We start from the raw sequence: 17,303 nt of genomic DNA, 5'->3' as shown, positions 1-17,303 counted from the left end.
CGTGCATTCCTTTACAGCCCCACAGAACAAGCAGGGCACATCGGTCCTCCATCCATAACTTCACCCTTTGACAGAAGACCGGTCCATTATAGGCCGTGAGAGATGTTCAGCTGGACGGTTACTCTGAGAGGACCGACAGGACACAGTCAGGACACGGTCACCGTAGGACACGAGCTGTACACCTTCGGAGAGTCAAGCAAGGCTAGCCTGAATTTCGATTGTCAGCTCAGTGTGTACGTCTTAAACACCGGGGCTCTGCACTGGCGGAAGTTGCCGGTGAGACGAGGCGAGAAGAGGCTGCCCCCAGAGGTTCCCCTAATGCGCAGCGGACACTCGGCCGTTCTGGTGGAAGGTATGGTTTACATCTGGGGAGGGTGGTGCAGGCAGGTGAGAGATGCAGATGACCGGGTGTATGCGTTCGATGTGGACACCCACAGATGGCTGAAGACAGAGGTTTCTGGGACCCTCCCAAAGGTGAGGTCCGAACACTCTGCCTGCGTCTTGGGGAAGGTCATGTACGTGCACGGAGGACGTAACTCCCATACACTCAAATACACTCCAATGTACAAACGCAACGACATGTACAAGTTGGACACCGCCACAATGGTCTGGTCTTCAATTATCAGCGGAGGAGATCTACCGCCCGCTTCATCGCATCACCAAGCCACCATCATCGGGACAAAGATGTTTGTAGTCGGGGGTTGTGGGGCGCTCCATATCACCAGATACACCAAAACACCACATCACCACATCAGAGTGTTTGACACAGAGACCAACCACTGGCTGAGCATCACGCCCTCTGGCGGAGGAGGCACCTCCTATGGCGCAGCCTTTGCCTACAATGGAGAGCTGTACGTGTTTGGTCGTAGTGAGAACTTCTGTGGTCTTTGGAAGTTCAATACAAATACCTTCTCCTGGAAGAAGGTGGAGCCCAAGGGGAAAGGCCCATCTAAGAATCCTTTTTTGGACTTTGGTTGCATTCTGGGTGACCGTGTCTTCCTCTTTGATGAATATTACGAAGATCTGTGCATCTTAGACTTGAGTCCAAGTCTCCAGACATTCTGCAAGCTGGCGGTGATTCAGCACGGTCTGGATAAGTCTGAACTCCCTCACCACATCAAGTGGGAACTGGCAGCCATGATGTCGGGTGGGAACTGGCAACAGCTGGAAACTGGCAGCCATGATGTCGGGTGGGAACTGGAATTAGACGGGACCTGGAAGAAGGTGACTCGCAGAAAGTGGGGAATGACAGCAGGTGGGAACTGGCAGAGGCAGCCATGACGTCAGCCCGGGAACTGGTGTAACGCCCGGGATTCCAACTCTTATTGGATGATCTGGCATCGTTACTGGACAATGTCCAGCAGGAGCCGGGCTCCTAATACCCTACCGGCACTATCCAGAGCATTCTTTCTCACCTCCCGGTACGGATCGGTCGGCAACAGCACAGCCTGAGGAGAGTAAACAACTGGACAGGACAGGATGGTAAAAAGGAAAGGAAAGGTACTATGTTTACCCAGGGTAACTGGACTAAGGAAAGGAAAGGTACTATGTTTACCCAGGGTAACTGGACTAAGGAAAGGAAAGGTACTATGTTTACCCAGGGTAACTGGACTAAGGAAAGGAAAGGTACTATGTTTACCCAGGGTAACTGGACTAAGGAAAGGAAAGGTACTATGTTTACCCAGGGTAACTGGACTAAGGAAAGGAAAGGTACTATGTTTACCCAGGGTAACTGGACTAAGGAAAGGAAATGTACTATGTTTACCCAGGGTAACTGGACTAAGGAAAGGAAAGGTACTATGTTTACCCAGGGTAACTGGACTAAGGAAAGGAAAGGTACTATGTTTACCCAGGGTAACTGGACTAAGGAAAGGAAAGGTACTATGTTTACCCAGGGTAACTGGACTAAGGAAAGGAAAGGTACTATGTTTACCCAGGGTAACTGGACTAAGGAAAGGAAATGTACTATGTTTACCCAGGGTAACTGGACTAAGGAAAGGAAAGGTACTATGTTTACCCAGGGTAACTGGACTAAGGAAAGGAAAGGTACTATGTTTACCCAGGGTAACTGGACTAAGGAAAGGAAAGGTACTATGTTTACCCAGGGTAACTGGACTAAGGAAAGGAAAGGTACTATGTTTACCCAGGGTAACTGGACTAAGGAAAGGAAAGGTACTATGTTTACCCAGGGTAACTGGACTAAGGAAAGGAAAGGTACTATGTTTACCCAGGGTAACTGGACTAAGGAAAGGAAAGGTACTATGTTTACCCAGGGTAACTGGACTAAGGAAAGGAAAGGTACTATGTTTACCCAGGGTAACTGGACTAAGGAAAGGAAAGGTACCATGTTTACCCAGGGTGACTGGACTAAGGAAAGGAAAGGTACTATGTTTACCCAGGGTAACTGGACTAAGGAAAGGAAAGATACTTGTTTACCCAGGGTAACTGGACTAAGCTTAATAACTTGTTTACAGCCAGGCCCTGCTCATGGAACATTTCATGGTAGGGGTTCAATGCCTTGCTCAAGGGCACTTCAGCGGTGGTCATTTTAACGGGCCGGTCCGGGGATACGAACTATAGCGACCTTCCGATATCAAGACCGCTCCGCAAACCGTTCGGCCACCGCTGCCCCGCCTGGCAGACGTACAGTATACGTACATATACCAGTAAGACGTGGGAAGCGAACGCAGCTCGTACATATTTGGGGTTTTTTAAGATTTATTTTTAAGTTATTATTTATTTAAGTTAAGCTATTTTTAAGTTAAGTTTTTAACTTAGCCATAACGATATAAGGAGTCCCCAAAGCAGCTATACGTCCAAATATGGAGTGTGTTGCATAAATCACAAACAAATCACTCAGCTCCATATATGGGCACAAAGGGGGGACACACGGACACACGCACAGACATGATCTGCTAGGTCTCATAGTAAGTGCTCACAGCGTTCGCAACCAGCAGAGATGCATGAGGAGAGCGACCTGAAACCTACAACTATGACGGTGATAAGCCGCTCGTCACTCACCCAAACATACATTGTCTCTGTTTGGGTGGAACTCCATTCTCTCTAGTTTGTTAGTTAGTCAGTCAGTGTAGGAAATTACACGACACATGTTATTGTCAAAACAAATTCCTATGTGTGTGTTTACATAATGGCAAATAAAGGTATCTGAATCTAAATCATTGTCAGTGGTTTTTGTTGGTTGTTGATTGGCCAATCTTTGCATGACAGTTTGTGCGTCCCAACTCATATTCGTGCATTCCTTTACAGCCCCACAGAACAAGCAGGGCACATCGGTCCTCCATCCATAACTTCACCCTTCGACAGAAGACCGGTCCATTAGGCCGTGAGAGATGTTCAGCTGGACGGTTACTCTGAGAGGACCGACCGGAGGCTTACAGGACACGGTCACCGTAGGACACGAGCTGTACACCTTCGGAGAGTCAAGCAAGGCTAGCCTGAATTTCGATTGTCAGCTCAGTGTGTACGTCTTAAACACCGGGGCTCTGCACTGGCGGAAGTTGCCGGTGAGACGAGGCGAGAAGAGGCTGCCCCCAGAGGTTCCCCTAATGCGCAGCGGACACTCGGCCGTTCTGGTGGAAGGTATGGTTTACATCTGGGGAGGGTGGTGCAGGCAGGTGAGAGATGCAGATGACCGGGTGTATGCGTTCGATGTGGACACCCACAGATGGCTGAAGACAGAGGTTTCTGGGACCCTCCCAAAGGTGAGGTCCGAACACTCTGCCTGCGTCTTGGGGAAGGTCATGTACGTGCACGGAGGACGTAACTCCCATACACTCAAATACACTCCAATGTACAAACGCAACGACATGTACAAGTTGGACACCGCCACAATGGTCTGGTCTTCAATTATCAGCGGAGGAGATCTACCGCCCGCTTCATCGCATCACCAAGCCACCATCATCGGGACAAAGATGTTTGTAGTCGGGGGTTGTGGGGCGCTCCATATCACCAGATACACCAAAACACCACATCACCACATCAGAGTGTTTGACACAGAGACCAACCACTGGCTGAGCATCACGCCCTCTGGCGGAGGAGGCACCTCCTATGGCGCAGCCTTTGCCTACAATGGAGAGCTGTACGTGTTTGGTCGTAGTGAGAACTTCTGTGGTCTTTGGAAGTTCAATACAAATACCTTCTCCTGGAAGAAGGTGGAGCCCAAGGGGAAAGGCCCATCTAAGAATCCTTTTTTGGACTTTGGTTGCATTCTGGGTGACCGTGTCTTCCTCTTTGATGAATATTACGAAGATCTGTGCATCTTAGACTTGAGTCCAAGTCTCCAGACATTCTGCAAGCTGGCGGTGATTCAGCACGGTCTGGATAAGTCTGAACTCCCTCACCACATCAAGTGGGAACTGGCAGCCATGATGTCGGGTGGGAACTGGCAACAGCTGGAAACTGGCAGCCATGATGTCGGGTGGGAACTGGAATTAGACGGGACCTGGAAGAAGGTGACTCGCAGAAAGTGGGGAATGACAGCAGGTGGGAACTGGCAGAGGCAGCCATGACGTCAGCCCGGGAACTGGTGTAACGCCCGGGATTCCAACTCTTATTGGATGATCTGGCATCGTTACTGGACAATGTCCAGCAGGAGCCGAGCTCCTAATACCCTACCGGCACTATCCAGAGCATTCTTTCTCACCTCCCGGTACGGATCGGTCGGCAACAGCACAGCCTGAGGAGAGTAAACAACTGGACAGGACAGGATGGTAAAAAGGAAAGGAAATGTACTATGTTTACCCAGGGTAACTGGACTAAGGAAAGGAAAGGTACTATGTTTACCCAGGGTAACTGGACTAAGGAATGTAAAGGTACTATGTTTACCCAGGGTAACTGGACTAAGGAAAGGAAAGGTACTATGTTTACCCAGGGTAACTGGACTAAGGAAAGGAAAGGTACTATGTTTACCCAGGGTGACTGGACTAAGGAAAGGAAAGGTACCATGTTTACCCAGGGTAACTGGACTAAGGAAAGGAAAGGTACTATGTTTACCCAGGGTAACTGGACTAAGGAAAGGAAAGATACTTGTTTACCCAGGGTAACTGGACTAAGGAAAGGAAAGGTACTATGTTTACCCAGGGTAACTGGACTAAGGAAAGGAAAGGTACTATGTTTACCCAGGGTGACTGGACTAAGGAAAGGAAAGGTACCATGTTTACCCAGGGTAACTGGACTAAGCTTAAGAACTTGTTTACAGCCAGGCCCTGCTCATAGAACATTTCATGGTAGGGGTTCAATGCCTTGCTCAAGGGCACTTCCGCGGTGGTAATTTTAACGTGCCGGTCCGGGGATACGAACTATAGCGACCTTCCGATATCAAGACCGCTCCGCAAACCGTTCGGCCACCGCTGCCCCGCCTGGCAGACGTACAGTATACGTACATATACCAGTAAGACGTGGGAAGCGAACGCAGCTCGTACATATTTGGGTTTTTTTAAGATTTATTTTTAAGTTATTATTTATTTAAGTTAAGCTATTTTTAAGTTAAGTTTTTAACTTAGCCATAACGATATAAGGAGTCCCCAAAGCAGCTATACGTCCAAATATGGAGTGTGTTGCATAAATCACAAACAAATCACTCAGCTCCATATATGGGCACAAAGGGGGGGACACACGGACACACGCACAGACATGATCTGCTAGGTCTAATAGTAAGTGCTCACTGCGTTCGCAACCAGCAGAGATGCATGAGGAGAGCGACCTGAAAACTACAACTATGGCGGTGATAAGCCGCTCGTCACTCACCCAAACATACATTGTCTCTGTTTGGGTGGAACTCCATTCTCTCTAGTTTGTTAGTTAGTCAGTCAGTGTAGGAAATTACACGACACATGTTATTGTCAAAACAAATTCCTATGTGTGTGTTTACATAATGGCAAATAAAGGTATCTGAATCTAAATCATTGTCAGTGGTTTTTGTTGGTTGTTGATTGGCCAATCTTTGCATGACAGTTTGTGCGTCCCAACTCATATTCGTGCATTCCTTTACAGCCCCACAGAACAAGCAGGGTACATCGGTCCTCCATCCATAACTTCACCCTTCGACAGAAGACCGGTCCATTATAGGCCGTGAGAGATGTTCAGCTGGACGGTTACTCTGAGAGGACCGACCGGAGGCTTACAGGACACGGTCACCGTAGGACACGAGCTGTACACCTTCGGAGAGTCCAGAAAGGCTAGCCTGAATATCGAGTGTCAGCTCAGTGTGTACGTCTTAAACACCGGGGCTCTGCACTGGCGGAAGTTGCCGGTGAGACGAGGCGAGAAGAGGCTGCCCCCAGAGGTTCCCCTAATGCGCAGCGGACACTCGGCCGTTCTGGTGGAAGGTATGGTTTACATCTGGGGAGGGTGGTGCAGGCGGGTGAGAGATGCAGATGACCGGGTGTATGCGTTCCACGTGGACACCCACAGATGGCTGAAGACAGAGGTTTCTGGGACCCTCCCAAAGGTGAGGTCCGAACACTCGGCCTGCGTCTTGGGGAAGGTCATGTACGTGCACGGAGGACGTAACTCCCATACACTCCAATACACTCCAATGTACAAACGCAACGACATGTACAAGTTGGACACCGCCACAATGGTCTGGTCTTCAATTATCAGCGGAGGAGATCTACCGCCCGCTTCATCGCATCACCAAGCCACCATCATCGGGACAAAGATGTTTGTAGTCGGGGGTTGTGGGGCGCTCCCTATCACCAGATACACCAAAACACCACATCACCACATCAGAGTGTTTGACACAGAGACCAACCACTGGCTGAGCATCACGCCCTCTGGCGGAGGAGGCACCTCCTATGGCGCAGCCTTTGCCTACAATGGAGAGCTGTACGTGTTTGGTCGTAGTGAGAACTTCTGTGGTCTTTGGAAGTTCAATACAAATACCTTCTCCTGGAAGAAGGTGGAGCCCAAGGGGAAAGGCCCGTCTAAGAATCCTTTTTTGGACTTTGGTTGCATTCTGGGTGACCGTGTCTTCCTCTTTGATGAATATTATGAAGATCTGTGCATCTTAGACTTGAGTCCAAGTCTCCAGACATTCTGCAAGCTGGCGGTGATTCAGCACGGTCTGGATAAGTCTGAACTCCCTCACCACATCAAGTGGGAACTGGCAGCCATGATGTCGGGTGGGAACTGGCAACAGCTGGAAACTGGCAGCCATGATGTCGGGTGGGAACTGGAATTAGACGGGACCTGGAAGAAGGTGACTCGCAGAAAGTGGGAAATGACAGCAGGTGGGAACTGGCAGAGGCAGCCATGACGTCAGCCCGGGAACTGGTGTAACGCCCGGGATTCCAACTCTTATTGGATGATCTGGCATCGTTACTGGACAATGTCCAGCAGGAGCCGGGCTCCTAATACCCTACCGGCACTATCCAGAGCATTCTTTCTCACCTCCCGGTACGGATCGGTCGGCAACAGCACAGCCTGAGGAGAGTAAACAACTGGACAGGACAGGATGGTAAAAAGGAAAGGAAAGGTACTATGTTTACCCAGGGTAACTGGACTAAGGAAAGGAAAGGTACTATGTTTACCCAGGGTAACTGGACTAAGGAAAGGAAAGGTACTATGTTTACCCAGGGTAACTGGACTAAGGAAAGGAAAGGTACTATGTTTACCCAGGGTAACTGGACTAAGGAAAGGAAAGGTACTATGTTTACCCAGGGTAACTGGACTAAGGAAAGGAAAGGTACTATGTTTACCCAGGGTAACTGGACTAAGGAAAGGAAATGTACTATGTTTACCCAGGGTAACTGGACTAAGGAAAGGAAAGGTACTATGTTTACCCAGGGTAACTGGACTAAGGAAAGGAAAGGTACTATGTTTACCCAGGGTAACTGGACTAAGGAAAGGAAAGGTACTATGTTTACCCAGGGTAACTGGACTAAGGAAAGGAAAGGTACTATGTTTACCCAGGGTAACTGGACTAAGGAAAGGAAATGTACTATGTTTACCCAGGGTAACTGGACTAAGGAAAGGAAAGGTACTATGTTTACCCAGGGTAACTGGACTAAGGAAAGGAAAGGTACTATGTTTACCCAGGGTAACTGGACTAAGGAAAGGAAAGGTACTATGTTTACCCAGGGTAACTGGACTAAGGAAAGGAAAGGTACTATGTTTACCCAGGGTAACTGGACTAAGGAAAGGAAATGTACTATGTTTACCCAGGGTAACTGGACTAAGGAAAGGAAAGGTACTATGTTTACCCAGGGTAACTGGACTAAGGAAAGGAAAGGTACTATGTTTACCCAGGGTAACTGGACTAAGGAAAGGAAAGGTACTATGTTTACCCAGGGTAACTGGACTAAGGAAAGGAAAAGTACTATGTTTACCCAGGGTGACTGGACTAAGGAAAGGAAAGGTACTATGTTTACCCAGGGTGACTGGACTAAGGAAAGGAAAGGTACTATGTTTACCCAGGGTAACTGGACTAAGGAAAGGAAAGATACTTGTTTACCCAGGGTAACTGGACTAAGGAAAGGAAAGGTACTATGTTTACCCAGGGTAACTGGACTAAGGAAAGGAAAGATACTTGTTTACCCAGGGTAACTGGACTAAGGAAAGGAAAGGTACTATGTTTACCCAGGGTGACTGGACTAAGGAAAGGAAAGGTACTATGTTTACCCAGGGTGACTGGACTAAGGAAAGGAAAGGTACTATGTTTACCCAGGGTGACTGGACTAAGGAAAGGAAAGGTACTATGTTTACCCAGGGTAACTGGACTAAGGAAAGGAAAGATACTTGTTTACCCAGGGTGACTGGACTAAGGAAAGGAAAGGTACTATGTTTACCCAGGGTGACTGGACTAAGGAAAGGAAAGGTACTATGTTTACCCAGGGTAACTGGACTAAGGAAAGGAAAGATACTTGTTTACCCAGGGTGACTGGACTAAGGAAAGGAAAGGTACTATGTTTACCCAGGGTGACTGGACTAAGGAAAGGAAAGGTACTATGTTTACCCAGGGTGACTGGACTAAGGAAAGGAAAGGTACTATGTTTACCCAGGGTAACTGGACTAAGGAAAGGAAAGATACTTGTTTACCCAGGGTAACTGGACTAAGGAAAGGAAAGATACTTGTTTACCCAGGGTAACTGGACTAAGCTTAATAACTTGTTTACAGCCAGCAGGCCCTGCTCATAGAACATTTCATGGTAGGGGTTCAATGCCTTGTCCAAGGGCACTTCAGCGGTGGTAATTTTAACGTGCCGGTCCGGGGATACGAACTATAGCGACCTTCCGATATCAAGACCGCTCCGCAAACCGTTCGGCCACCGCTGCCCCGCCTGGCAGACGTACAGTATACGTACATATACCAGTAAGACGTGGGAAGCGAACGCAGCTCGTACATATTTGGGTTTTTTTAAGATTTATTTTTAAGTTATTATTTATTTAAGTTAAGCTATTTTTAAGTTAAGTTTTTAACTTAGCCATAACGATATAAGGAGTCCCCAAAGCAGCTATACGTCCAAATATGGAGTGTGTTGCATAAATCACAAACAAATCACTCAGCTCCATATATGGGCACAAAGGGGGGACACACGGACACACGCACAGACATGATCTGCTAGGTCTAATAGTAAGTGCTCACTGCGTTCGCAACCAGCAGAGATGCATGAGGAGAGCGACCTGAAAACTACAACTATGGCGGTGATAAGCCGCTCGTCACTCACCCAAACATACATTGTCTCTGTTTGGGTGGAACTCCATTCTCTCTAGTTTGTTAGTTAGTCAGTCAGTGTAGGAAATTACACGACACATGTTATTGTCAAAACAAATTCCTATGTGTGTGTTTACATAATGGCAAATAAAGGTATCTGAATCTAAATCATTGTCAGTGGTTTTTGTTGGTTGTTGATTGGCCAATCTTTGCATGACAGTTTGTGCGTCCCAACTCATATTCGTGCATTCCTTTACATTCCCACAGAACAAGCAGGGTACATCGGTCCTCCATCCATAACTTCACCCTTCGACAGAAGACCGGTCCATTATAGGCCGTGAGAGATGTTCAGCTGGACGGTTACTCTGAGAGGACCGACCGGAGGCTTACAGGACACGATCACCGTAGGACACGAGCTGTACACCTTCGGAGAGTCCAGAAAGGCTAGCCTGAATATCGAGTGTCAGCTCAGTGTGTACGTCTTAAACACCGGGGCTCTGCACTGGCGGAAGTTGCCGGTGAGACGAGGCGAGAAGAGGCTGCCCCCAGAGGTTCCCCTAATGCGCAGCGGACACTCGGCCGTTCTGGTGGAAGGTATGGTTTACATCTGGGGAGGGTCGTGCAGGCGGGTGAGAGATGCAGATGACCGGGTGTATGCGTTCCACGTGGACACCCACAGATGGCTGAAGACAGAGGTTTCTGGGACCCTCCCAAAGGTGAGGTCCGAACACTCGGCCTGCGTCTTGGGGAAGGTCATGTACGTGCACGGAGGACGTAACTCCCATACACTCCAATACACTCCAATGTACAAACGCAACGACATGTACAAGTTGGACACCGCCACAATGGTCTGGTCTTCAATTATCAGCGGAGGAGATCTACCGCCCGCTTCATCGCATCACCAAGCCACCATCATCGGAACAAAGATGTTTGTAGTCGGGGGTTGTGGGGCGCTCCCTATCACCAGATACACCAAAACACCACATCACCACATCAGAGTGTTTGACACAGAGACCAACCACTGGCTGAGCATCACGCCCTCTGGCGGAGGAGGCACCTCCTATGGCGCAGCCTTTGCCTACAATGGAGAGCTGTACGTGTTTGGTCGTAGTGAGAACTTCTGTGGTCTTTGGAAGTTCAATACAAATACCTTCTCCTGGAAGAAGGTGGAGCCCAAGGGGAAAGGCCCGTCTAAGAATCCTTTTTTGGACTTTGGTTGCATTCTGGGTGACCGTGTCTTCCTCTTTGATGAATATTATGAAGATCTGTGCATCTTAGACTTGAGTCCAAGTCTCCAGACATTCTGCAAGCTGGCGGTGATTCAGCACGGTCTGGATAAGTCTGAACTCCCTCACCACATCAAGTGGGAACTGGCAGCCATGATGTCGGGTGGGAACTGGCAACAGCTGGAAACTGGCAGCCATGATGTCGGGTGGGAACTGGAATTAGACGGGACCTGGAAGAAGGTGACTCGCAGAAAGTGGGGAATGACAGCAGGTGGGAACTGGCAGAGGCAGCCATGACGTCAGCCCGGGAACTGGTGTAACGCCCGGGATTCCAACTCTTATTGGATGATCTGGCATCGTTACTGGACAATGTCCAGCAGGAGCCGAGCTCCTAATACCCTACCGGCACTATCCAGAGCATTCTTTCTCACCTCCCGGTACGGATCGGTCGGCAACAGCACAGCCTGAGGAGAGTAAACAACTGGACAGGACAGGATGGTAAAAAGGAAAGGAAAGGTACTATGTTTACCCAGGGTAACTGGACTAAGGAAAGGAAAGGTACTATGTTTACCCAGGGTAACTGGACTAAGGAAAGGAAAGGTACTATGTTTACCCAGGGTAACTGGACTAAGGAAAGGAAAGGTACTATGTTTACCCAGGGTAACTGGACTAAGGAAAGGAAAGGTACTATGTTTACCCAGGGTAACTGGACTAAGGAAAGGAAAGGTACTATGTTTACCCAGGGTAACTGGACTAAGGAAAGGAAAGGTACTATGTTTACCCAGGGTAACTGGACTAAGGAAAGGAAAGGTACTATGTTTACCCAGGGTAACTGGACTAAGGAAAGGAAAGGTACCATGTTTATTGTTTACCCAGGGTAACTGGACTAAGGAAAGGAAAGGTACTATGTTTACCCAGGGTAACTGGACTAAAGGAAAGGAAAGGTACTATGTTTACCCAGGGTAACTGGACTAAGGAAAGGAAAGGTACTATGTTTACCCAGGGTAACTGGACTAAGGAAAGGAAAGGTACTATGTTTACCCAGGGTAACTGGACTAAGGAAAGGAAAGGTACTATGTTTACCCAGGGTAACTGGACTAAGGAAAGGAAAGGTACTATGTTTACCCAGGGTAACTGGACTAAGGAAAGGAAAGGTACCATGTTTATTGTTTACCCAGGGTAACTGGACTAAGGAAAGGAAAGGTACTATGTTTACCCAGGGTAACTGGACTAAAGGAAAGGAAAGGTACTATGTTTACCCAGGGTAACTGGACTAAGGAAAGGAAAGGTACTATGTTTACCCAGGGTAACTGGACTAAGGAAAGGAAAGGTACTATGTTTACCCAGGGTAACTGGACTAAGGAAAGGAAAGGTACTATGTTTACCCAGGGTAACTGGACTAAAGGAAAGGGAAAGGTACTATGTTTTACCCAGGGTAACTGGACTAAGGAAAGGAAAGGTACTATGTTTACCCAGGGTAACTGGACTAAAGGAAAGGAAAGGTACTATGTTTACCCAGGGTAACTGGACTAAGGAAAGGAAAGGTACCATGTTTACCCAGGGTAACTGGACTAAGGAAAGGAAAGGTACTATGTTTACCCAGGGTAACTGGACTAAGCTCAAGAACTTGTTTACAGCCAGCAGGCCCTGCTCATAGAACATTTCATGGTAGAGGTTCATTGCCTTGCTCAAGGGCACTTCAGCGGTGGTAATTTTAACGTGCCGGTCCGGGGATACGAACTATAGCGACCTTTCCGATATCAAGACCGCTCCGCAAACCGTTCGGCCACCGCTGCCCCCATCATCGGCACCTGGCAGACGTACAGTAGACGTACAGTATATACCAGCAGAGATGCATGAGGAGAGCGACTGGCATCATTGAGGATGCCTCCCACCCACCCCTCTCTGCACAGCCTAATCTCCCTCATGCCGCCTGGGAAACGATGCAGGAGCATCATACATGACTAGCTCTGGTCCATATAGTCATACATCATACATGACTAGCTCTGGTCCATGTAGTCATACATCATACATGACTAGCTCTGGTCCATATAGTCATACATCATACATGACTAGCTCTGGTCCATATAGTCATACATCATACATGACTAGCTCTGGTCCATATAGTCATACATCATACATGACTAGCTCTGGTCCATATAGTCATACATCATACATGACTAGCTCTGGTCCATATAGTCATACATCATACATGACTAGCTCTGGTCCATATAGTCATACATCATACATGACTAGCTCTGGTCCATATAGTCATACATCATACATGACTAGCTCTGGTCCATATAGTCATACATCATACATGACTAGCTCTGGTCCATATAGTCATACATCATACATGACTAGCTCTGGTCCATGTAGTCATACATCATACATGACTAGCTCTGGTCCATATAGTCATACATCATACATGACTAGCTCTGGTCCATATAGTCATACATCATACATGACTAGCTCTGCTGGTCCATAGCTCTAATGCAACTCAATGTTACTCTCGACTTCCGCCGCAGACCATGCCTCTCGTCTTTAGCGTAAATAGAAATAACGTTTTCGCTACTCGCCAAAACAAAGACGGGTTATGCCATTATAGAAAGCCTACTACTTTCCGTAGTGGGAGCACTCTGAGCCCCCCCCCCCCCCCCCCCCCCCCCCCCCACCACCACCACCAGACGTACAAACGGTACTTTTTGGCCAAAAGGGGATTTTATTTCCACCGTGGAAAAAAAAGACTTTGTTACTCCGCTGCGCCCTCTACTGATTGCCCAGAGAATTGCCTATTTAAAAAAAAAAAACCTTTCTGGCCAAAAAGTGCTTCCACTAAGTATAGGCTTATATATATATATATATATATATATATATATATCTATACTTATATGCTTATAGTATAGACACAACCCCGCCTCTGTTTTGGTGAGTAGCCAAAAACATTCTTTTTATTTACATTCATGCAAGTTCTGGAAGTTGAGAGTAACATAATAGCTCTAAATGAAACACATTAGAGAGCTACGGATCAGCTACATACATGACATGACATTTAAATGTTTCTGAGGGCCGCTATAGACAGCTTTTGTCCCCACACGTCTCATATTTGCCATTGACAGGAGAAATAACAGGTTCATGTGTGCCTCAAATACAATGTAAATGTGTGGCAGCACCAACACCAAATGACATTGACAATGAAGGGACAATTCATGTCACATGTAGACGAGCAAATCGGCTGAACAATCACATCAATTCAGTTGTTCATGAGATGATGTATAATAAGAGCGCCCCTCACTTCACACAGGTGTGATTTTTTTTCTGGATTCCTGTTGTTTTTAGGACACATTTAGAGTATTGTTTTGCATTTGATAAATGCATTCTTCTTGTATGAGTCTGTGCTGTATTTTTTTTTAACTATAGGAGAAACATAATTTCGCTTTTTTTCTGCTGCTGCAACTGGGAAAAAAAGGTGACAAATAAAAAGCAATCTTGAATCTCCAGAGATTTTCACCTGCCTGTCTGAGAATGACATGTAAAATGTAACTTATTTTACACACTGTTAGATTCTATATTATTATTTATAGACACACAGACACACAGACAGACAGACAGACATGATCTGCAGGGTCTCAGCTGCGTTCGCTTCCCGCGTTTGCGCGTCTTACTGGTAGTAAGTATTGCTAAAGTTTGTGTTTCTTTTGTGTTTGTCGAAGTATAAACATGCGGGCAAATGTTGCCTCTCCTGCTATAGTAGGGAGCATTAGGGGAACCTCTGGGGGCAGCCTCTTCTCGCCTCGTCTCACCGGCAACTTCCGCCAGTGCAGAGCCCCGGTGTTTAAGACGTACACACTGAGCTGACACTCGAAATTCAGGCTAGCCTTTCTGGACTCTCCGAAGGTGTACAGCTCGTGTCCTACGGTAACCTCGCCTCACCAGGCTTTCCACCGCCTCGGAGGAAAGCCTGGTCTCTGTTTCAAAAGTCTGTATGATCCCGCCTGGGGCCGGATGATGTGGTTACGTCATGTTGTAGTATTGTTTTGTAGTCGGAACAGGCGGCGACAACTTCCTTTTCCCTCTCAATAAAAGCTCTCGCTTACGAGAGCTTTTATTGCTTTTAGTTGTAGGCAAACCATTGCCTACAACATGACGTAAGCATATCATCCGGCTCCAGCCCGGATCATATACCGAAATTAAATGGTGCCCAGGCTAATCCTACGGTGACCGTGTCCTGTAAGCCTCCGGTCGGTCCTCTCAGAGTAACCGTCCAGCTGAACATCTCTCACGGCCTATAATGGACCGGTCTTCTGTCGAAGGGTGAAGTTATGGATGGAGGAGCGATGTGCCCTGCTTGTTCTGTGGGGCTGTAAAGGAATGCACCAATATGAGTTGGGACGCACAAACTGTCATGCAAAGATTGTCCAATCACAAACAACAAAACACTGACAATGATTTAGATTCAGATACCTTTATTTGCCATTATGTAAAAACACACACATTTGTTTTGACAATAACATGTGTCGTGTAATTTCCTACACTGACTGACTAACTAACAAACTAGAGAGAATGGAGTTCTCTAAAACAAACTGTATAGGCCTATAGTAGTGAAAAGCAGGCATCAAAGCATCAGATGAAGAAACGCAGGCAGAGCCGTCTGGCATAGCCTCGCCGTGGACCCTGAAGCCAGTGAGATACATGTGTTGCTATGGCAACAGGCAGTGATTGGGAAGCCCCGCCCACAGCTCACCTGGCTGATGCAATCACAATGTTTGGCCCACCTGGGGAGATTGACTCCGTCAGTCCAGAGTGGAGGTGCACAGACAGACAGACAGACAGTAAGACAGTCCAGAGTGGAGGTGCACAGACAGACAGACAGTCCGTCCAGAGTGGAGGTGCACAGACAGACAGACAGACAGACAGACAGTCCAGAGTGGAGGTGCACAGAGAGAGAGAGAGACAGACAGACAGACAGACAGACAGGCTACTGGAGAAGCAAGAGGAATATTTCCCCAAGTCTATAGCCATAATATAGCCATTTTGGATTATGTGTCCCTGAATATTGGATTCTATACCTTTGGATTCAGAGACCTTCTTTCCATTCCTGGAGTTTGGATTTCGATTGAGGACGGACTTTGTACAACAGTGTAAAGGGTGGTAAGAGTCTTTTTTTTTTTAATAAGTTTAGTTTTGAATCTCATCTCATCTCATCTCATCATGCTGTTTGCTGTTGTTGTTTTCACTATAGGTTGGCTTGGCTGTTTAATTTTAGGTAGCCTATTATGGGTTGGTGTATTGAGCGTGTTTATGTGTGCGTGCAGTTTAGTATGAGTGCATGTGGGTACAAGTGGTGTTTGTGCGTGTCTGTCTGTATGTGTGTGTGTGCGTGTGGAGTCAGCATGCATGCACCATTTCATATATCTTAATGCAACCCATGGTTTCCTGACCTCTGCTCTGGGGCTCTCTTGCTAATACTGCTACTATCACATGTATCTGTCTTGATATGTAACAGCCTAACTATAGCATGTGGTTGTACTGCTACCATCACATGTATCTCTTGATATGTAACAGCCTAACCTAGCATGTGGTTGTACTGCTACCATCACATGTATCTCTCTTGATATGTAACAGCCTAACCTAGCATGTGGTTGTACTGCTACCATCACATGTATCTCTTGATATGTAACAGCCTAACCTAGCATGTGGTTGTACTGCTACCATCACATGTATCTCTCTTGATATGTAACAGCCTAACCTAGCATGTGGTTGTACTGCTACCATTCACATGTATCTCTCTTGATATGTAACAGCCTAACCTAGCATGTGGTTGTACTGCTAGTCTGCTACCATCACGTATGATGCATCATGCATCTCTTGATATGTAACAGCCTAACTATAGCATGTGGGTGCCCTTAGAACCAGCCCTGAGACTGGGAGGCCCCTGCTACTGAAATAAACACACCCCTGTGGCCCTTAGAACCAGCCCTAGTGGGGAGACTGGGAGGCCCCTGCTACTGAAATAAACACACCCCTGTGGCCCTTAGAACCAGCCCTAGTGGGGAGACTGGGAGGCCCCTGCTACTGAAATAAACACACCCCTGTGGCCCTCAGAACCATCCCTATAGTGGGGAGACTGGGAGGCCCCTGTTACTGAAATAAACACACCCCTGTGGCCCTTAGAACCATCCCTATAGTGGGGAGACTGGGAGGCCCCTGCTACTGAAATAAACACACCCCTGTGGCCCTTAGAACCATCCCTATAGTGGGGAGACTGGGAGGCCCCTGCTACTGAAATAAACACACCCCTGTGGCCCTCAGAACCATCCCTATAGTGGGGAGACTGGGAGGCCCCTGTTACTGAAATAAACACACCCCTGTGGCCCTTAGAACCATCCCTATAGTGGGGAGAC

At 47.4% G+C, this 17,303-nt stretch overlaps 3 protein-coding genes across 3 annotated transcripts; all 3 read left to right on the top strand.

The window, feature by feature from the left end:
• Positions 1 to 102: 102 nt before the first annotated feature.
• LOC308311873 (kelch domain-containing protein 3-like) lies at positions 103 to 1,281 on the top strand (the record flags this gene model as incomplete). Its single annotated transcript, XM_080758646.1, has 1 exon — positions 103 to 1,281. One exon carries the CDS (start codon positions 103 to 105, stop codon positions 1,279 to 1,281), a length of 1,179 nt encoding a protein of 392 aa, XP_080614772.1.
• Positions 1,282 to 3,350: 2,069 nt separating this feature from the next.
• On the top strand, positions 3,351 to 4,529 carry LOC308311872 (kelch domain-containing protein 3-like; the record flags this gene model as incomplete). The annotated part of the gene is made up of 1 exon (XM_080758645.1): positions 3,351 to 4,529. One exon carries the CDS (start codon positions 3,351 to 3,353, stop codon positions 4,527 to 4,529), a length of 1,179 nt encoding a protein of 392 aa, XP_080614771.1.
• A 1,568-nt stretch (positions 4,530 to 6,097) lies between these two features.
• On the top strand, positions 6,098 to 7,276 carry LOC308311871 (kelch domain-containing protein 3-like; the record flags this gene model as incomplete). The annotated part of the gene is made up of 1 exon (XM_080758644.1): positions 6,098 to 7,276. One exon carries the CDS (start codon positions 6,098 to 6,100, stop codon positions 7,274 to 7,276), a length of 1,179 nt encoding a protein of 392 aa, XP_080614770.1.
• Between the last annotated feature and the right edge of the window lie 10,027 nt (positions 7,277 to 17,303).

Source organism: Protomyctophum bolini, assembly GCF_963924005.1.
Source record: "Protomyctophum bolini genome assembly, chromosome: 24".
Classification (NCBI taxonomy): Eukaryota; Metazoa; Chordata; class Actinopteri; order Myctophiformes; family Myctophidae; genus Protomyctophum; species Protomyctophum bolini.
This window is presented reverse-complemented; position numbering and strand designations above follow the sequence as displayed.